Below are 22,178 nucleotides of genomic sequence, written 5' to 3'. Positions count from 1 at the left end.
ATTATACATATAATTTAAGGTTTAAGCTGCAATCTGCAGAATCTGGCAGCCTCTGGAGAGGGATCGGTAATGCATACTGCAGAGCAGCGCTTCAGCACAGTCCCTCGGTCGCAAACAGCCATCAATAAGGGGCCCATCAGAAGGGTATCGTAAGGGAAGTCGTCCCATTTGAGCATGCTGACAAATGGATTTGTTTCTTTGCCCCTTTTCTTTTTTTCCTCCTTAGGCTTTGGCTTTTCAGCCAGAATAGTTTTACTTCCGTGGTCTGACCAGTGAATCTGTGGTTTCTTTTAGTGGGCAAATTGTACCATGTCCCAAGCCATGGTAGTAACTTGTAATTTCTGCATTTTTCATGATAAATGTGCTTTAGGCACTTGTATGAACATAAGGATTACTGGTGAAGGAGTCTAAGCTGGTGGATCTTTAACATTGAAAGTGAGTGTCTTCCCTTTGAAGGCTTTATTAAAAGTGTAGGTGCCTCGGGTTGTGACTGTCAGAGGGAGGTGGAGGCAGGATTTCCAAAATTCAGCACCTCTCTCAGGAGCCTGCTCTCCAGTACTGTGCTGGCAGCAGTGCTGCAGGAAGGGTTAGCCCGAGGGGGCACTGAAATGAGCTTCAGCAGCAAGGCCAAGCACTGAACATCAGGAGCACTGCATCTGTGGGCAGGGCACACCTGGGAGCAGTGCTCGCACCCTTCTCAGCGAGCATCAGAGTGCCGTGGGCACGCGGCTTCTGCTTGCTCCCAGCGAGCGCCGCTTCAGAGCGTATCATTTTGAAGGCCAGTAATTGGAGCTGATGTTGGCCCGGGACATCAGCTGTTTCCAGGCTGATAATCGACTTGAAATGTTGTCCAGCGCATTCCCACTCGGTACAACGAAGCTTTATTTTGAAAACGTGTCGTGTAAACTGTATCATAATAAACTGAGTGCAGTGAAATGCAGTCCTACACCCGGAGCCTCAAATAGCTGAGCAGACGAGGTGTACATACTATATTTCTTGAAAGGCGTCCTAAGTTTGGCTGGGGTTACCTTTTCACTCCGAGCACATCCCTCTTCACACCTTTCGTTTGGATAATCCTTGACTTGCTGGTGTCTGTGTGCTTGGCTTCTGTTCTTGTGGTGTTTGTTTTGATTTTTTCTTTCCTAAGCTACTAGGGAGTACTTCATTAGGTCTGCTGCTCTCCTTCAATTGGAGACATTTTGCTTGGAAAGGCTGATGCAGAAGTTAAATATGCCACAGTTTGCAGAGTCCAGTCTTTTCATTCAGAGGAAATTAATGAAAGCATTTGGAAGCTAAAGGAAAAATCGGTATTGATGACATACTTTTGTGAACAATAACATACATTCTGGAGCTGTGTACTTGCCTAGGCATGCAGTGTTTGTTTTTTTGATTTTTTTGGTGTTGATTTTTTTATTTGAGCCCATATGAGGTCAATCAGCTTTTGAAGAACAGAAACAAATCACTTACTGAATTTTTGTTCCCCTTACAAAGAAAACTGTATGTACAGTGTATAAGTTGCATTGTTCCTTAACAATTTTTTCCTAAACCACATAGTGTCGGACTGACCGATGGGTGCAGCAGTACCTGACTTCTTGTGCAGAACCTCGCCAGCCAGCGCTGCGTTGCTGTTGCAAGGACAGCACCTCCAGAAAGGTGGATCCACTTACTGCGTCTCCTAGACGTGTTGAGAGCTAGCACCAACTAAATCAGATGTTAACGTGTGCTCCTTAGGTCTGAGGGACTTAACTGGTGGTTGTGTTTCCTTTTAACCAGGTCTCACTCGGTCGTCAGGTGTTGAAATGTTGCCTTTGAGCTCTCTTGGTGTAGTCAGTGAATTTTTCTAGCCCACCAGTGACTCGCAGGCGTGAAGTCCCTGTGACGTGCCCCCTCTTCTCTTTGGACAGGAATTGAATGAGCTCTTCTGTGCTTCTACTAATAAGCGTTTTAAAAATGCCCGTAGTGTAAAGGATTAGCTATTTCTGGGCAACCTGACACCTTTACCTCGAAGACACTTGACGGGGGGGTGTTGAAGGGGTAGACTAGAGGCGCTTGGCTCCTGCTGGAAACTTTTTGCTGCATTAGGATAGGCAGGATCTGAACACCCCTCGCTCTCTGTATAGAAGGGAATGTGCAGATCAAGTGGTGGTGGTGGTGAATTCAGCACACGGATATCTGATTTCTTGGCAGATCTGACACTGGGAGTATCTGGACTGCAGCCTGCACCAAGGAAAGGGGGTCGGTGTGACCCACGCTCAGCCAGTACTCATCCAAGCGGTGTAACATGAGCCCCTAACCTGTAGACAGATTTACCAGCCCTGAATAATGTCTGTTGTGCTGTGAGATCTTATCTCCGTAATGGCCTGCAAGAGGGTACGAAACGAGGAGAAATAAATATGGCTTTTGCTTTTGCTTTCCCTGCATTTTGTAGAGCCGTTGACTTGTGCTCATTCTGCTCCGTGTGTTCATTGGTGCCTTTCAAGGGGTGAGTTAGTTTGTTAGTGTTTTAGAAACAGTTAAGAGTACGATTTACGGGTATCTTTTCACTTTCCCCCCGTGTAGCTTGGAGGGGATGGAGGCAAAAGGCTGAATCTGTACAAAGAAAGGAGCTGCTTGGTGTGTCCTGTAGCCCAAGGAGGGTGACACCACTATAACAAGCATCAAGGAGCTGTCATGTAACATCCTTCAACAAAAGCGTTATGGTACCAAATGGCACCAGAGCAGGATTTCATATTGACATTACATCTCAGCTGAATGGGAACCCCCCTTGCGGCTGAGACAGCCTGCCTGGAGGTGTCACTGCTCTAGGCTGCAGAGGCTTTGGCAGCTGGTTCCTGAAGCTTTTCCTTGGGGTGGTGGCAAGGAAGGGGTCTTGCACAGTGGCCAGATACCTACTGGAAGTCCTGAGGGCTGGTGGAGGTGGGGGAGGTGTCTCAACTGCTGTTAGGGCAAAGAGCTGTGGGTTGTGATCTGCGAGTAGTGCCGGCTGCTCGAGAAACTTGATGTCACGTGGCCGTATCAAGGATAAAATTGTGTTTTGCGGCTTGTGCTTTCCATGTGACAGAGTTTGGGGGCAGTTTCTCAAAAATCGCCGGCGTTATTAAGGTGTGTGTATACACTGCTGTGCATAAAGGCGGACGGGGGCTCAGTTATTGCTGCCTTGGTGCAGGGACAGAGTGCTCTGCTGACATGCACTGAGCTTTCTGGCTTGATGGGTTTGGATTTCGTGCATAGCTTGGCTGTGCTTTGCACGCGTGTGCAAGCCTGTGTCCTGCCAGTCCATCCCATCTACCACCGGTGGAAGAAAAAAAGACAGAGTACTTCAGGTAACATTTAAAAAAAAAAAAAAAAAGAAAGAAAGCTTGAACTCCTAGAAAAGCGTTGAGTGAAAGGCTGTGTTGTTGTAAGATGGATGTGCTCTCCAGAGGAGCTAATTTAGACAGTAAGGAAATATATGTGAGGCTGATCGCTGGCCGGATGCCAGTCACTGAAGGGCACCGGAGGCTGAAATGCCAGGCAGCGCTGGTAGTGCTGGCACTCCAGCCCGTGACGGTTGGGTTGCATGAATTATCTCTCTGCCTTCCAGCTAATTTTATCCTGTTGATTTTTCATGAATCATTTCCCATCTTTGTGGGTTAGAAATTGAGGTGGAAGTTTGCTCGCCAGAATAGCCACATCTGCTATTTAGAAAGCAGCGACTTGGGTTTGCTTCCTGCCCGCCCCCATGCCTTCCCTTCCCTTTCCTTTCCCTTTTTACCTCGCCAGTGTTAAACTTCATGAAACGCTGGTGTTGCTGATCCACGGGAGGTTTTGGGCTGGCTGGACACTGAGCTGTGGTGGCTCAGCCTGGCACCGAGCGTGGCCTCGCTCCAGCCTTTTTAGTCTTTCCACGGATGAGCGTAATAGAAGGCCATTTGAGCACCTTCCTTTGAAGCAAAGCAGGCGCTGTGTTAACGAGGGGATGTCTTGAGCTTGCTGATGATCATATTTCACCTCTTTTTGTGTATCACAGAAAGTCCAGGAGACTGGAAGAGTAATTGCGTTGGGACGGTTCTGAAAATGGCCATGCGGATGGCCAAGGAGGTGATGGGTTGGATAGCGTGCTGCCAGCCCTGGATAAACATAAAGAGATCAATTAAACTTGACTGAAGTTCAGCTGAAAGTGATTGATGTTACAGGGAGTGTCTTCTACCCCTCTAACAGGTCAGTTTTTATTCTTCAAGAAACTTAAATTTGGTTTAAAGAAGGCTAAGTAGTTGTGATACACTTTGAGACTACATAAGGCAGTTAACTCGGTGCAAGAGAACCCAATTAATATCCGATGCCAAAGAATACCTGTAAAATACAAGTGGCTTAGGAACTGAAGGTAGTGACTGATAGAGAGTCAGCATCCAATAAATAAACTGAAGCGGCAGTATAAACAGTAAGGAGGATGAAGGATACGCTAGGCTGAAGGACAGTATTAGCACACAAATAAATCAACCGTTTGTGGTTTAACGTTAAGGTGAATATAGAAAACGGTTTTTCACCGCTGAAAGATCAAGCCTGGCGTTGCCACCTTAGACGAAGGGAGCAAATAATTCAGCTATTTTAAGCTAGAGCTTGATCGTTTTACAGAAGAGTCTCCGCAATGTGATACGCGGAGCCTGCATTTTCAAAGAAGTAGACTTGGTGACCCTTCCCTTGAGCTGAGGGGAAGAAAGAAGCCAATTCTGTTTGACACCTACTCAGTGATGCAGAAGAAAGCGTGACTCATCACCGGTGAAATGTGTAGCTGAAAAGAGTTTGGTGAACTATAGCTATTGACAAGGGCAGGACAGCTGTGTGGAGTAATCACTTTTGGTAAACGGACCCTTATATATAAAGCAAAAAACATACAGAAAATAAAACCATTTTCATATAGACAAGTGGAGAGCTATGACCGTGGAGAGGAATGGCCTGAACACAACCTGTGAAACGGGAGGCTGCATCCCAAGCCATCCCTTGCAAGAGCAGAGGGGTCAGAAGGGGCAGGCAGCTCTGCGGAGCTTTCTGTGCCAAGTCATGGCTGAAAAAGACTACCGCAAGTCTGGGCACACCAGCGGGGAAGTAATGAATAGGGGTACGGAGGCAGTTTTATGTCTGTAGCCCTTATGTTTACTTCAGATTCACTCTTACATCAGCGTGGCTTTCCAGTGCCAGCATCCTAAAATAACGTACAGCAAATTGGAACAGTGACACAGAAGAACGATGAAAATTGTTGGAAAGCTGAGAATGCTGGATGGGGACACGTACTGAACTGAGCCACTGATGTGTTTTTGTTCAGTGCTTATCGCTACTGCTATCCAAACACCTCCCAGTAGTACCTTAAGGAACAAGGCTTACATCTGCCACTTGGTTGTGTTCTTGCTCTGCCCTTGGGGAGAAAAATGTTGTTTGAGTGGCATCTTGTTTTAGTACCAGATTTTTGTTCCTGTTTGTTTAACTTCATACACGTACGTATATATTATGCTGAGGAAGCCAAAGGCGAAGAAGTGCAACTGGCACTCCTGACCAAAGATGGTGAGGTTTCTTACAGCCATTAACCCTGGAAGCAAATCTTTGTTTGCTCAAAGCAGCCCCCCAACGTGCTGCGTGTTTCAGCCTTTTCCACAAGGTTGCAGGGCCCTTTAAAAGAACTGCTGACTGGTGCCCAAAACTCGAAAGATTCATATATAACTTGTCAGCGGCAGTGATTAACAATTGAAATGAACTTCTGTTGGCTCCTCTTCCCCTAGCCAGACTCAGATGGAGATTTCGTCCCCTTTATGGGCTCAAGGTAAGGGCATGTGACTTGGAGGGGATCAGTCAGGTTGACCTAATTCTCCCTTCTGCCCTTAAACTATGAATCATGGAGATCAGTGCAAAGAGCCAAATACACCAAAAAGAGAAGCTTTCGGTTGGAGGGAATTATTTTCAATGTACATTAAAAATGCAAGTCCCTTGCAAATTCTTCTAGCTGCAGTGAGCAGCTGTCTTTGCTCCATAGCGTGCTGCACTGTTTGAGAGGCTTAGGTTGCATGGGAGCTTTACTTTGTCAGCATCCTGCTGTGCAAATATCTCCTTACTCAACACTTAATGTGCAGAAGTTGCGCCAAATAATCCAGTTTGCAGAGACTGCTATTGTGCCATGATGCTCTTGGATCAACAAAGGGTAAACGCTCTGAACTGACCATACTACAGGGTTTTGTGTTAAATTCTGTAAAGTCAACGGTGTTTTCCACCTTGACTAGGAGCAACCATGGGTTCAATTAAGACAAACTAATTTAGACTAACTCGGGGATTATTTTAGACATTGTTTTCCTTCTTAGTCGTCCAAAATGTGTCTATCCTGAGGTAGATCATGGCACGTTTGTTAACAAACCTTACAAGAGTGACAGTCAGAATGTGTCTTGCGTCAACTTGAAATGAAAGGAGGAGTTCCAGGCTGGAAAACGGGACTTCCCCTGTCCTCAGCCCTTAATGCAGTGAGGATAATACTGGGAACTCACTGTCACGGCACCCGAATGCTGTTTGTCACTTCAGATGCTGGTCTTGAGTGGTTGCTGAAACCACTGACAATTCTCGGCCTTCCCTGCTGTGAAACTGTTTGAAGTCCTGTGGTTTTGAAGGTTGTTCTTAAAACTTCTTCAGAAAACTGCAGCAAAATCAGTGATGTTTCCAGTTGTCTTTCGTGCAGTCCTGATCTTCTTTGTTTCGAGAGCTCAAAACTCAAAGAAAATGTGTCATACTTCTCTTCCACTGAGTTTATGGCTGCCAACCGTAGTGAAGTAATTGGCAATGTTTAAAACAAGTCATGTTTGCAGCCCATTCTGCTCAAATCCTACATCGCCCATGCCACTATAATGTTCACAAAGTTTGAGTTTGCAAGTGCCCCAGCTTTCAACCTCATGCAGCTGGATGCGTTTCAGCCTTGTTCTGACTGAGGCTGTCAAGGAAGAGCCCAGCAGCAGGCGAGAAGGCAGGTCACCGGTGTCACCATGTCAGGACATCGCTTAGCTGTGCCACCGGCTGCAGGACAGCTTCTCCCCCAACATCATGCTTCAGCAGGGGGATGTTAAGCCAAGGCTGTTGACTTAGAAGCAATTTTCCCGTCATAACATGGGGTTAGTGTCCGTCTGTGGACAGGGACCTCCTCTGAACAAACTGGTTCCCACTCTCATCTTGCGGGATCCAGTGGTGTTTACATGGGTTGCAGCCTTGCATGGCCAGCTGTGTAGCCAGCTGATGCATCATAAAGTGACCTGAAACGGTTGGCATGGCCAAGGTCCTTGGTAAGTGAATGCACCTTGAGGAAAATAGTCCTCCTGGGTCATTCGTGGCTGTCGGGGGGAGCACAGAGCCTTGAATGCAGTGCTTTATTCCCCTTCTGCACTCGTCAGTAGCCAAGTGTTCTGGATTACTATTTCTGGTAATAATATGCAACTGTAGAAAAAGCGTATGAATTAAAGTCCATCTTTAACCATGGGCCCACACTTTAAAATGTTACACTAGCTATGCAAGATCTTTCTTAAAAGAAGAGGCGATGACCCCTAGAAGGCCAGCAGTGAGAAATGGAGGGAATGAGCTGTGTACTGAGGAGGGGATGGATTCCTATATGGCTGTTTCACATGCAAGAATGTCCAAATCTGGGAAATGCGCCAGTAAAACGTAAAATTAAAGCTCTGTTTTGGAGCCTGATCCACACAGATAAGAGTCTGTGGCTGTTAACTAATAACTACAAGAGGGGCAGTGATAAAGACGGCATTCTTGAGGACAGGAATTCACAGGTTCGTTCGTGCTTAACCCCATTTGGACTTTTCTTCGCACATTTGAGGTTAACAGCTCAGATGTGCTTGTGCCTTCTGTTTCCTTTATTGTTAGCAACATGGTAAAGCCACTGGAGTTCTTAATGTGTGTCTAGCAGCGATGTTACAGGTTCTTGCTTGCTTTGTAGTGAAAAAGGGAGAGATGACATGGCACTGCCTGTGCCTGTTGGGATTTGCAGCAGCCGCGCTGGTGTCCCAGACCTCCTAAGGGTTGTTGTGTGTCATACCATGACTGTCCACTGTCCAAAGGACTTGGGATTGTGTGTAAACAGCACCTGGATATTCACAGCATTCCTTTGACCGAGGGATTGTCTTCCCTAACACGCTGCTGGGATTTTGCAGTAGGCTGTGTGCATGCTGACATTAAGGGGAATGAGAGTGTTGATGGTGACAGGGACATGTACATCCTGGGAATGCCTTCAGCAGTTAACCAAAGCAGCCTGCTCTGAATATGCATTGCTTATCTACATTACCTGAAACACAGCCGTAAAAATTGCCTGAAAATGAAGTGGAAGAAGGCAGTGAAAAGTGTAGAATGTGAATTGGAATCTTGTAGTTGTGGAAAACTAGGAAAGAAAAAAAAATCAAAAACAGAGGGAGGTAGAATTTAGAAAAATTAAATACAGCTTTATATACATCAGGAACTTGAAGAGTCCTAAAAGCATGGTCATCTGCTGGTACCTGGAACTGGAGAAATGATGAATGTTTCTTTTCTGCAACCCAAGGAAAAGCTAGGTAAGTTGGATGATGATACCAATTACAGCAGCAGCATAGTGCTTTCTGTTGTAATATTAGCTTGGGAAATTACCAAACAACAGCTACTAAAGCAGAACATTTTGGCTGTTTTGGCTAACTTAAATCGAGGGATTTTAAAAGTGCTGGCTGAACAGCTCTCTGTGGGCTGTAAACACTAGAAACTTTTTTTAATGTATTCAAAACAAGTTAGACTGACAAAAAATGTTCTGTGCTAGTGATTAAGTCATAAATAAGCAAGCTAATACCAAGTTTAATCTGTTCAAACTGGGATATTAGGCTACCTTTGGTCTGAAGTTGGCATCCAGTAAAATAATATGATAGCTGATAGGGATTTGATTGGCTATGAGGAAAGGGAGCATTATTTGTAATAATCCATCAATATAGATTTTTGGAAAATAGATCTTTGCAAGCCTGATGTCATCCTGTGATGCTGCTTTATTATTGCTCAATAAAGGTAAAAGTGGTGGTGTGTCTTAAGTCTTCAATGCACAAAGTTGTACCACAGGTCGCTGGAATACGCAGCTAGAATGATTGAGCCTGTCACACTGAATAAACAGAAACTCAACTAAATGAAAGGTCACAGTATCAAGAAGAGAACCATCGAACCCATGCTCGATCGGGTGTATTTCTAGTTGTGTCCACTGGGATTCAGTTTTTTGGCTCAATGCTAATCAACAAGTTTATTGGTGTCCTGGAAGAAAACACAAAATCAGTGTTGGTATTTGTGGACAACGCAAGGCTTGAAAGAGTCACTAATGAAGAAAAAAAACGAGTTACTGATAGGGGTGTGGTCTCATGCTTGCTAGGTGAGAAAACAGCAAGTTACATGAGTATGGTATGTAAAACCAGGCACCCAGGAACAGTGACAGTAGGTGCGCTGGCAGGGGTGGTGTCCAGAGAGCTTTGCAGGAGCTAGGACTCTTACAGCAGCGCGGTGCTTTGCTGAACACAAAATCCCAGCCGGGCACATTGGCCAGAAAGTAAATGTGGGACTTGGACACAAACATGGAAATCTTGAGCCGGAGCAGGGAGGGTGTTATCTTAGTGCAAGGTACTGCTGCAGTCCCTGCAAGAACATGGCTGTCAGTGCTGGGCAGGAATGTTGCTGATAAGTTGCAGTGAGTTCGGGGGGACCATGAGAACAAAGGGCTGGAAAATACACCGTGTGGTGAAACAAGGAACCTCCATTTGTAAAATCAATGCTACATTTCTCTCTTTTTTTTTTTATTTATTTTTTTTTATTATTATTTTTTATTTTTTTCCTTGCTCTTCTTGGAGATATTCTGTCGTTTAGCCAGGAATTCACTCAAGGAAGTGCCACGGCCTGCATTGCGCGGGAGGTCAGGCTGCACAGTCCTGGGGTCCCTCTTGCTTCATAACGCAGGAATCTCCTCAAGGAAGAATGGGAGAGGAAGAGCCATTGTCTGTTCGCAGGGGCATGTGTCTGCAGCTCTTCCTACTAAAAGGCCTTGGGGTTTGCGGGCAATGAAATTCCTCATGCCCTGTCCTCCAAGCTTCCCGAATGTGTGATTTTTTTTCGGACAGTGTTCACTGCAGAACATCTGCCCCACCGCCAGCATCCGCCTCGCCCGCGCCAGCACAGGCCCCGCAGCTAGTCAGCTCTGGGGCAGCATCCATCTATTTGTTTCTTAAGCAATGCCCCACATACACACAGCTGCTGCTTTTTTCCTCCTGAGCTGCTTTTCTGCAGACTTCTCAGGAAAGACCTTTCCTTCTCCTCTGGTAGCCTTGGCTGTGGAGAGAGGACCTTTCTCTTTCCTCTCTCTCTAGAGAATGCAGGCCAGGGGCTCAGCCTGCTGAAATGATAAGCACCCCCGTCCCCTTCTTTCTGAATGTCTATAGTAATTCTAAAAGAGTGTATCCTGTGCTGGATATGTTGTCAAGGCATAAATTGTGTGTCTGCATGTGTCTGATTAGGTTGATCTGAATTTAGGTTGAGGCTTTGCTTTCAGTGTTGTATGAACATTAACCAGTGCTTCCTTGATACACACATGATAAAGGTCTTTCAGGCTGCTCTTTGGCATGTGAGAAGTTGGGCTGGAAAAATTAATCATTTGTCCCTCGGCACAAAGAAGAGCCACAAAGACTGGGAGTAGAGTTCCTTCTTATTGTAAACAGGGTACAAATGCAGACCAGATTTCCATGGTGCTCAGTCGTCCACAAAGCGTGTGTGGCATAAGAAAATTCCTGTCCTCGGGGATTTGTGGCCTAAGAACACGAATTTCAGGATGTCCAGAGCAGAGTTGTGATGGGGATAGGCTCTTCCATCAGCTTCCCTGACAGAAGGGGACTGATCAGCTGCTGAGGCCCGTCCGCTGGGCACTGCTCATATGCAATGTCTCATCAGGCAGCCGATGTGGAGAAGGGGGTCACAGGAGACTTTGGGGGAGCAGCCATGAAGCCTGTCCAATTTGGTAGCAGGCCTGAGAACAGCCAGTTTATGCACTTTAGAGGAAATCTTGAGACAAATATAGCAAAGATATGAGCAACCCTCTGTTTTATTCATTGTCTCAAGCTCTGATGCTTAGTGGCCCTACCAAAAAAATTTAAGATTAACTGAACTAACTCTTAACTATCATCACTTGCCACACCAATGTTTTCTGGTCAGCAGCACCCTGTAGCAAGTGGTGTGAGGGGTTATTGGTTTGACGCTTGCTGTCTTTAAGTGTCATTAAGTAGTTCCTGGCTCCTGTGATGGGCCACAGGAGAAGCATTTTTGTTACAGTGACCTGTGTCTGGAAGGGTGGTGATAGCTCAGCTCCATCCACTGCGAGGGACAGGAAGATGGAGAACATGACTTGTGCAGTTTTGTCAGAGTCCTGCAGGGCATTGTTGGCACTTAACCTGTTTGTTAAAGGTGCCCAAAGCATACAGAAAGCTCCATCTTCAGAGCTGTAATATACCTTGCTCTGTTCCCAGAAGAATACCGATGTGTTAAATCCATAGGCATGGCCTGGTTCATGCTGCCACCTGTATTCCTTTTTCTTGGCATTCTGTCCCCGAAAACCTGCTCTGAAATAATTGTGCCCTGTCTTTCAGTAACACGTCCCATCAATCAGCCTTAAATTCTGTGTGCAACGTTTTCAGTGAGCGCGGTGGAGCATACTTCGCATTCCCTGTGCCTCGGGTTGCTCCACGGTGTCTCACATTTTTCACCTGACCTGCGACTGAACTGCTGCTTCGTCCCCACTGCAGGAAGGGGTTTCCACCTATGTATGCATGTAGGTGCCCCCGTTTCAGTGTGGTGGCTGTTCTTGGTGCCCAGGGTTATGGGGGAACCTGCTGGCTGGGTCCTCACCTCAGGAAGGAAGGCTGTGATTTCCTGGCTGCTCACTTTTCTCCTCCTTTGCCTTCTTTTTCAGAACATGAGTGAAAACTTGAAGGACTGTTTGAACCAGACCCAGGCTTCCTTAGGGGAGATGGTGACAATAAAAACAGAGGCCTGCTCTCCGCATCGGGACCAGGAGTATGGACAACCTTGGTACGTGGCTGAGCTTCAGTCAGATGCACTCTCGCCTCTTCTCTCCACCTCCCCGTTAGCTTAAAGTTTGAGGGGTATGCTCAAACCTCGCAAAGGTGCTAAAACCCTCTCTTGTGAGATCTGCCTCGAGGTGCATGACAGGGATGATCACCCACTCATGTGATAGACACGTGTGTGCTACACGTGCTAGTTCACACCCAGCCTTGTGCTGGCTTGGATTGAGGGCTATGCCTTGCCTTTGATCAGCACGTTTTGGGGGCTGCAGCAGAGCAGCTCAGCCTTTTCTGCCAGTCTCCAGTGGGTGGGACAGGCCAGGTGCATGTCATAGGTGGAGGTGCTCTAGCTGAAGCCACTAACTCCTGTAGGTTTAAACCATAAAGCCTCTCAAGTATTGACTTTTGGCAGATTAGATGACAAACTGAATCTTTGACTAAGTGTTGTTTAGCCCCCATGGCTTGATTGCCTCTGTTTCTCTTCGTTTAGTTTCCCAGGTCTCGGTAGCTTAAAGTCATCGTCCTTTTGTTTTCTCCCCAGCTCTGGAAGGCCTGATCCGCAGTCCATGGATGTAGAGCCCAAGAAACTGAAAGGGAAACGGGATTTGATCGTGACCAAGAGCTTCCAGCAAGTGGATTTCTGGTGTAAGTGTCTTGGTGGTGGGGGAAGAGTAATGCCTCTTCTTATATAGAGTTCAGGCTTTCCTAATTGACAGCCTGTTGGTTTGGGGCAGGAAGTAAGCAAGGAAGGAAAAAGCCAGGGACAAACATGCGTGGGTCTTCTAAGACACATCTGATAGGGAAGCTGTTGCACAAAAGTGGCTTGTCAGTCATGGGGCTGTGCAGTGGTAGGGAGATAGGTGGTAAGTGTGCTAGAAGCATGACAATATAAGTTCAAGTGACATGGAAAAACCCCAAGAGTCTGCAAAAGCCAAAAGTATGAGACCTGAAACTAAGAAGGGAGTATGGTGTGGACAACAGCTCTTTGCTCTTATTTTGGGAAAGAAAACATGTGCCAGTTCCATTGGCATACCCTGAATATTGTAGGCCTAAGTCCCTGTTTGGCCACAGGGCCAGTGCCTGGCGTGCCATGTCTCTCTGCAGAGCACAAGATGAAGGCTGTAGGTGAGGATATTGGTTTTCATTTCCCTCTGGTGTGTGGGGAGTCAAGAAGCTTCTTGGGTAGAGAAGGTCACTGCTAATGGGTAATCTGCAGGGGTCTCCCTGCAGACAATGAATGGATTTCTCACTGCATTGGTGGCACCACTGTTGCTTGCCTGAGGTGCTGGGAGAGCATGTTGTAGGAGCTGGTGTGGGCATCCCATCTGCCTGACCTAACCCCTGCTCCCCTCACACTCACAGTCTGCGAGTCCTGCCAGGAATACTTCGTGGATGAGTGCCCCAACCACGGCCCCCCTGTGTTCGTCTCCGACACCCCGGTGCCTGTTGGCATCCCAGACCGGGCAGCGCTGACCATCCCGCCTGGCATGGAGGTGGTGAAAGAGCCCAGCGGGGAGAACGACGTGCGCTGTATGAACGAGGTGATCCCCAAAGGTCATATCTTTGGACCGTATGAGGGGCAGATCTCCAGCCAGGACAAGTCTGCAGGATTCTTCTCGTGGCTGGTAAGTGAGGTGTCTCCCTAACAAAGTGGCTTCCCAATATCACAGCTCAGGGCTGGGACTTGGGGGCACATGGAGCCAGAGCTTAGCCATCTTCCCCCTTTCCCAAAGCTCCTCTGCTGACCCATGTGGACTATGGGCTAACATTGACTTGCTATAATGATTAGTGGCTTAAGGACAGAGATAAGTGAAAGCAGATCAGGTGACATGAAGCCTGAGTTCAGTTCACAGCTGTAGGAAGCAGAGTTTGCTTCTCCTCTCCCTCTTGCCATGTTCTTCCATCCCCACTCAGTCTCAAAGACTTCTCCAGTACCTCCTCTGCTCTGATGATCACTTCGAGGAGAGAGAAAAGATCATATTTAGAGCTTGCAGAGCTCACTCTCAGGCCTCCAACATCCCTCCCATCCAGCTTGAGCAGAGCAGGTGGCCCAACAGGCCAGGAAAGAGGAGATGCAATTCTCCCAGTCCATCAGGAACTGATCTACAAGCAGCCTCCAACACTAAAAAACATATTTTTTACCCTAGTACTAAAATCCTATATGAGTGAGGTACAGGTATCACTAGATCAACAAATATTAATTATTGTTAAAAATAAGATGTGGGACTTGAACTCTAGGTAGGAAAAAAGGAGAGCTTCTTGTATGAAAGGCTGCTCACACTCTTGTGCCTGTGAAACGTGTGTCTCAGCTCTGCCCTGAAAAGGACGTTTTTTGTATCTTGGGACTTAACCATTTTGTCGGCTGCATCCATAGTTCTGTTACATATATTTGTACATAGGAAGAAGTCACCAGACTAGCTACAAGTTCCGAGTAGCCTCCACACAAATGCCCTGTGCAGCAGTCCATAACTATGAAAACTTAGATTCCAGCATAGTTTTATGTCCTGACCTGAGGCTAAAACTGAAACAGATTTGGAAGTCAGACTTCCTTCTGTCTGAACCAGCTAGTTCACATGTTTGCATCTCTTCTGTTCTGCAGATCGTTGACAAGAACAACCGCTATAAATCCATCGATGGGACAGATGAAACCAAAGCAAACTGGATGAGGTGAGTCCAGTTCTCTTCTACCTTCCGTTTTGGGGCTTTGTGTTCCAGAGAGAGGCCATCAAACACTCCTTGTTTTGTGCGACAGAAAAACAAACCAGAACGACACAACCACTTCCATAAAGGGTTTGCTTGTGCTCTTCAGCATTTGCTGTGTTAAGAATCCTTCAGAGTCAATGACAGGAACTAAAACAAGGATGTGTGTAGAGCATGGCTATTTTCTGGAATGAGAACAAATGATAAAGACCAAACCTACTTATCTGCTCTTAGAAATGCTGACAGATCTCACGACATTTTTTGTTTTCCTTACTTTATGTTCAAATATTTGCAAAATGCTTTGCACAAATCCCTGAGGTAGTATTTGTTCTGTTTGTATTTTTTGTCCTTTCCTAATTGACAGACATTGAAAGAGGTGTGTTTTTTTGTTTTTTTCCTTTCTGGGCTTCACTTGAAACAGTTGTGTGTGGTGGCTGTCACAGGTAGTGTCAGCTCTGCTGTGTTATGAGAAACGTGGAGTGAGTTGCTGCAGCTCCCATTGTAGACATCATGAGCGTGCTTGTGCTCCCTCTGCCGGCCCAGGGACTCAAGAGAGCAGAACTCAAACACCAGTTAGTACTGAACCAGGAGTGTGGCAGGCTCTGGTTCGTTGACTGCAGCAGTAAGGGAAAATGTTTGAAAACAATGCAGTGCTTCAAATATCTGCGTATGTAGGTCACTCTTGCAGCCTCCTGAGGCAGAGGCAAAACACTGATGTGCCCTTGGGCATGTGGCGAGTCACTTGAACAGGACAGTGCTGTGTACTGTGGCCTGTCCCATCTTGGACCAATCCTGCCTTCAGGGGTGAATTTTGGAAGCAGTTGTTGTCAGGAAGGCATTTTGTACAACAGTTAGTGTGGGGGTTAACTGGATTGTTGGCCTGGATGCTGGGGATTTTCAGTTTTTGGTCACTGCAGGAAGCGAGTGCATGAAGTACAGACGTATAGATGTAAAACCAGTGTAGCTGATCAAAGCTGGTAGCACAACATCTTGCTCCATATGAGTCCTTGCATGGATAACAGCTGTTTTGATACTTACGTTCATAAAGTTCTGCAAATGATCTAATTTTTCTGTAAGAATTCCAGCCATTACAGTTGTTCACTACTGGATGAGAGAAACTGCCAGTCCTGTGCTGAGACTGGAGTCGTCGCTCCCAAAAAAAGCAGTGGTATCATGGACAGTTAGGTAGGAGATGCATATCTTGAAGTAAAGAGTGTGAAGTTCAGAAATCAGTGAGACTTTTCTGCTTGGATTATATCACCTCTTTATGTGATCTGGATGACAGTGAAAGTGGGGGAAAACAGTCCTGGAAAGCAAAAATCGTGTGATGAACTCTTCTTCCTAGTACCACCAACTTGGATTTGATATCTGGATTTATATGGGCATTACTCATGGTTCCAGCACCAAAGAACAGAATGGTCTTGTTTAAACATGTATTTGCCATGGATAAGTCTTAAGACGAATGTGGTCTGGGCCATTTTGTACAGCTTTGAAAGGCAGGGAGGTTACAGTTTTGTGAGACGGGTAGGGACAGTAAAGGGGGTATTTGCAACTTGTAGGGAAGAGGACCAGTGCAGGCTATATTTACTGATCTTTCTGTTTTTACTCTTGGAAAATACTTGTAATATCAGTGCTACTTGGAGTCTGACAGACAGTACAAGTGGAGATAGCGGTCCTCAAAAAGAGTTGCTTTTGTACGTTGCTGGCCTTCCAACAGAGATGCACTCGATATTGTGCACTAGGATATTGCCTGTCACGGAGATTACCCACAGAAATCATACTTCCAGGATGCTGTAGACAGCGCTCTTTTTGTTTGTCAGATGGTGGTCTTTGCCATCACTCACAGATGGAGTGCTTTGCAAAGCAGATCTACTCACCCTCTGGGTAGGTGGGTATGGCACGGGGAGGGCAGCTTGGGCTGACTCCTCTCTCTTCTTGTAGATCTGGCGATTGTTTTTGTTGTTTGACTACCACATCTGAGTCCATTTTCATGTTCCTGCTGAGAACAATTTGTACACCACAGCACTCGCTGTTTTAATTTCAAGTCCCTGTTTACCCAGGGCAGCGGAAGGAAGGAAGGAAGGAAGGAGTACAAAGCATAGCAGATGACAAGGCAATGGCAATATCTTCTTGCCCTTTCCCTCTTGAGTCAGTCAGGATGCTCCTGATACTGCAAGCATCTTCCCCTAAGCTGGCCACTGGCACAATAACACACCCTTATCTCTGTCTAGCGTAAAGTGCTGTTGTTTCCAATTCTATATGAAACTCCACAGTTTTGAACTGCAGGGGTGTGTGTAAAGCTCTTCCTATGTTTTTTTGTTTGTTTCTGGGGACTCAGTGACTGAATACTGTGAATCACAGCAAACGTCAAAAAAACTGTTGCTTTCTTGGACATAAATTCTTACACTGCTGCTGCTGAGGTTAGGTCTTCTGAAGGCTTGCACAGAACCAGCTGTTGTTCCTGTTTACTTCTGAGGAAATTCTGTTATTCGGTTGTTGGGGATCCTACTTTAAAAAAAACGGATCTGACCGAAAATTGAAAGTTGTTCAGAAGGTCCAGGAAACGTGCCCCTGTGTGTCTGTCACTTTGTTCAGACCGAGGTGCAGGATAGGAAGCACCTGCAAGCTCGTGGTGCCTAAACGAATTGCTGGAGTGCAGTGCCTCGTGTGGGGGGTCTCCAGGCTAATTTTGGCATATATATTCTCTGTCCATTCTTACATGGGACTGTCTCAGTTCTTGGGTTTTTAGTACAGTTGAAATTCATCCTCTCCCTCAGTCCTTGTGAAAAGGCTAGTGCAAATTTCATTCATCTCTTTCTCTGTTGCCTTCCTCTCTGTTCCCTTCCCCCTCCAAAACATGATGACAGAGAGGCCATGGGGAGCAAGACTGTTTTATATCTTCCTTATAATGGAGATGTCTGCGGGTTGATCTTCGTTCAGCACTAGAGCTTGGAAGGGACCTCTGGAGGTCACACATTCCAGTGGCTTACTCAAAGCAGGACAAACCCGGATCAATACAACTTTAAGCAATGAGTTTCTGCTTTGATTTTAAAGGACCTCTTTAAAAATACATATATATATATTATAACCAGGGTTACTGTCACTATCCTTGTGTTCAGGAGGAGTGAAAGCCACAAGTCATTTTGTTGAGCTTCATATACTGCTCTCTGTTACCTTCTAGCAAGTGGCGCAAATGTTCTTACGTGTTACAGACAGAGAGTTATGCAGAGCAAACGGATCCTAAACTAAAGCACTGCAGGACTGTGAGCACTGTAATTTATTTTTTTCCCCAGGGTTATGGAGCAACTACATGCTTGCTTCTTAGAAGCAAAGGCCTTTTAGAGGCTTAGAGTTGGTTGATGTCGTTGTAAGGGTGATCATTAAGTGCCCACTGCTCATGTAGTTTACAACTTCACTTTTCGTTTTAAAGAAACAGCTGTGAAGTCTTACACTTTCAGATTGACCTGGGCTACAGAGGAGATTAAAAGCCCCACAGCTGTGCCTCCTCTGGAGCTTGTAAAACCCACACAGCATCCCCAGAGAAGTACTTGCAGCTGACAGTGACTGCTCCTAGTGATAACCTGCATGCTAGGGGAAATGCATGAGCAGAAAAATCTCTCTCTGACAGAAACTAGTAATATTGTCAGCATTTTTAGGAGGAAGAGGTTAATATGCCTGCTGGGAACCTAACATTAGTTGAATTAAGTGATCAAAACTGTCCAGAACTCATTGCTCTTTGTGTGGCGAGTTTGTTATTGCAATACTTACGTTGTCGTAAATAGTTTTGACCAAAGTCCTGCTGGAGCAGATGTGAGGAAGCCCTGAAACCTGAATAGCTGGGTCTGCTAGACGTTGTGCTAAATGCAGTTAATGGGATATCCTGTCTGGGAAGAGTAAAAAGGGGCTCTAATTCCTCGTTGGTGCAGTTGTGCTGGTGACAGCAGCTATAGGTTCAGCAGAGGAGAAAGAGCACAGATTTCCTGACCCCATCAGAGGCTCTGAGCAGCTCCTGAGAGAATTACATACTGCAAGTCCACCTCTACCAAGGGTCACTTAGCAAAACAGTGTTACTTCTTTTCACCAGAGCAGCTTGTCAGTGCAGGTTTGTTTCCAGTGCATGGAGGCATTGATGGTGCTGTGCAGCTGTGGGTACTCAAAGAAAATACACACGAAGCTCAGTTTTGCTGGATATGATAAAAATCAAATAGTAAATGTTCTCTTGCTCAGTATTTCACATAGCCTTTCCCCCCCTCTTCCAGTGTTCAGCTGGGAAAACTCCTTTTTCCTTTTGTTTTAATTTTTTTAATTTTTTTTTCCTGGAGATCAGTGTCCCAAGTGCTTTGCTGGCTCTCCATCATTTAATTACCATCTTCCCTAAACGTTCCTTCTGGCCCTACATAAACGAAGCTTCACCAAATCAGTATCTCAAGGATTAATTTACAGTTGTCCCGGTGAAATACTTCTGTGCACTTAGCTCCCGGCTCTCCCCGTGTGTGCCTTGGGTCTGAGCAGCATTTCCCACTGGTGTTTCAGCTTCAACCAAGGTTCACAGCTTCTGACACTCTCCCTGATGGAAGGCAGCAGTGTCAGCAAGATTTGTTAAACAGAAGTGTAACAGTGCTAAGAAGAGACTAGGATGATGACTGACGAGAGTCACTTTACCTTTCTGTGAGTTTTTCTTAGTCTGAAGCCTACAAGCTCCTTCCACATGAGTGTACCCCAAACCACCTCCCTTCTGCTGGGCCATGGCAGCGCTGAAAGGCCTGGGGTGCCAGCAGGACCCACCGATGTGGGACAAGTGAGGCCTTTGGCTCATTCCAGCTTCTCAGAAAGTACTGTGGGGTGGCTGAAGTCTGGCTGTGAGAGATGGGACATCCAGCCTAGATTTTAGGATTAAATGTCATTTCTTGGAATGGGAGGGTCTGAGCTATCCCAGTGAGATTTTTTTTTTCTCCCTAATATCACAATAATGCTAATAACAGCATTTTTGCTTTCATTTAATTTGGGAGCATGAACAGAAAATTTAGCATACAGGGAAGCCAATATGTTTTCCCTCCCACAGTGTCACTTTAGAGCAATGTTAAGGTTGTTAGGTGTCCTAACTATGAAGATGTTTTACTTCTGTGTTACATCTTGATATCCTTTTTAAACGTTAGTTTGCTAGGTTTGTAGTAATGGTTTGGGGAATGATTTATATTAAAGCTGAAGTCTTTTACCTCGGATGTGTTGTGTTCTCAACAAAAAGTCCATGCCGACGCAGATTTCTGAGAACTTCCTTTTAAAATACTTAGAATTATATCACATGAATGCTGAAAAAGTTGACCTCTCTCAAAAAAGTCCCCAACATACCTGCTTTTAACTGCTTGAAGAGAAGTAAAAGCAATCTTTTCTAAAGTGTATAACACTAGAGGAACCGTTTTGACCTTTTACTTCACTCTGTTATAATTCAGATCAACACATGCACTAAGATATCCCAGTGGTTCTTCTCATCCACAGCCGCCTGATCCCTTCAGTGCTGCATTGCATGCTTACACACAGGTTCCCATTGCCCAGGCTGCGGATTATTCCCCTATCCACAATCCCACCCTGTTTACACACAGAATTGCATATTCACACAATCCGTTTCCTCCTTCCCTAGGGAATAGATAAAGTTGTTTTTTTTTCCCCCAATAAAAAAAAACATATTCAGAACTAATATTTTGCTTATTTTTTAAAGTTTCCTTTGACTGTAGCTGGAAAAATGAATGCTCACGACCCCCCTTTGGAGGCGCCACACAGAATTGCTATTTCTCAGAATGGCTGCAGCTCCTCAGTGGGCTGAGGCTGCGTGTTGTTCTTTTGAAGCACCAGAGGCTAGGCGCAGGATCCTGTCAGCAGCAGTGACAGCAAAGCCTAGCCAAGAAAAGCAAGTGGGTGGCCTCATTCCTTTTGAGAACAATAGGAAATGGCAACCATTTCTGGGTAAAACAAAAGCTTACTGTGAAGCAGACAGACGTTGGAGGCTCAGTGCCGTGGTGCTGAAGAAGAGACTTTTCCTTAGGAAAAACAAATTACAGAAATTGGCCATGAATCTACTTAAAATCTCTCTCCCCTGAAAACAAAAATAAAAAATCCACTTTAGTGTGTAGCCTTTGCATGAGATCCTGTGAGTTTTAACAAAAAGGGTAGTGTAAAAGTTTCCATGGTATGTTCTGCCAGGCAGAACAATGAGATATGTTTCAGGCCTCTAAATTTCCTCAAGAACCTGCTTTCAAGCAATGACACCTTGAAGCTAATTCATGAATATGATTGCGAGTCCTCATGCTTTTTTTTTTTTTCTGAATACAAACTGCAGCAACCGATACAAGGCTGTACTGAAATTCTCCTATGTAAGCCAGGGCATCAGGCTAAGTGTAAAACTTGATTTTAACTGCTAAGCTGAGAAGGCTCCTTCACACTGCTCTCGCTTGGTGTTTGTCTTTCGTTGTTTGTTTTTTTTTTAAGCTTGTAAGTTGCCTCTTAAAAACAAAACGACTGCCTTTTCCTGGTGCGATAGAGGGAAAACGGAGAGGCTGTTGAGGGTGGGGGGGAGCTGGATCCCACCAAACTCCTCTGCCCAGGAGCAGCACTGGTCAAGTGGTTGGATGCAGGGGGATACTTTGCGCTGATTTCCTTTTACCCAATTGTGCTTTGTGGGATGTTCAACCCAAGGAACATGGCTGAACGAAAGAGGAAGCCCAAGTTTTCCAAAGAAGAACTGGACATTCTGGTCACTGAGGTGACCCGAAATGAAGCCATGCTGTTTGGGAGGGAGACCATGCGTCTATCCCATGCTGACAGGGACAAGATCTGGGAAGACATAGCCAGGCAGATCACATCAGTCAGCCAGGTCCCCAGGTCTGTAAAAGACATTAAACACAGATGGGACGACATGAAGAGAAGGACCAAGGACAAACTGGCATTCATGCAGAGGTCCCTCTCTAGCCCCAGCAGCAAGGGGCGGCCCTCGGCCATCGTCCTGACCGCCCATGAGAGAGCCATCGAGTCAACACTGCATTCATCACGCCAGATGCACGGCTTCCGGAGAGCGGATCTGGACGTGGTTGACAGCCCGTCAACAAGCTGTAAGTATCATTGCCTTAACACCTCTCTGTCTTATGCTTGCCTTTCTCAGTTTGACACTGGAGGAGCGTTGTGTGTTTTTGTGAGGTGCGGGGTTGCCCGTCAGGCCAGGTCCTGCTGCAGTGTTTGGTTTCATGGCAAGACTCTGGTGATCGTGGGGTGATGAGATGGATTGAGGGAAGGTTGTTTCTGAGTTAAGATCATCTCCTTTATCTATTTATCTAGTCCTTTTCCATTCTGTCTTCTAAGGGTAGACATTGGATTACACTTTCTTAACAGGTCATAAGCCTGAACTAATCCTAC

The 22,178-nt window shown here is 45.8% G+C and overlaps 1 protein-coding gene across 3 annotated transcripts in view; it reads left to right on the top strand.

The window, feature by feature from the left end:
* The window catches only part of PRDM11 (PR/SET domain 11), a 40,244-nt gene that overhangs the window by 2,304 nt on the left and 15,762 nt on the right, over positions 1–22,178 (top strand). For 2 of the 3 annotated variants that reach the window (XM_084288217.1, XM_084288216.1), the window contains exons 2-5: positions 11,963–12,081; positions 12,616–12,719; positions 13,437–13,699; positions 14,674–14,741. In XM_084288217.1, coding sequence (XP_084144343.1) covers positions 11,966–12,081; positions 12,616–12,719; positions 13,437–13,699; positions 14,674–14,741 — 551 coding nt within the window. In that variant the 5' untranslated portion in view covers positions 11,963–11,965. Of the gene's footprint in view, positions 1–11,962; positions 12,082–12,615; positions 12,720–13,436; positions 13,700–14,673; positions 14,742–21,464; positions 21,878–22,178 lie in introns of all 3 variants that reach the window. The other variant, XM_084288219.1, reaches the window with a different exon arrangement.

Source organism: Netta rufina (genome assembly GCF_964035555.1).
Source record: "Netta rufina genome assembly, chromosome: 5".
NCBI classification, from domain to species: Eukaryota; Metazoa; Chordata; class Aves; order Anseriformes; family Anatidae; genus Netta; species Netta rufina.
Note: the sequence above shows the minus strand (reverse complement) of the source record. Positions and strands in the feature narration are given on the sequence as shown.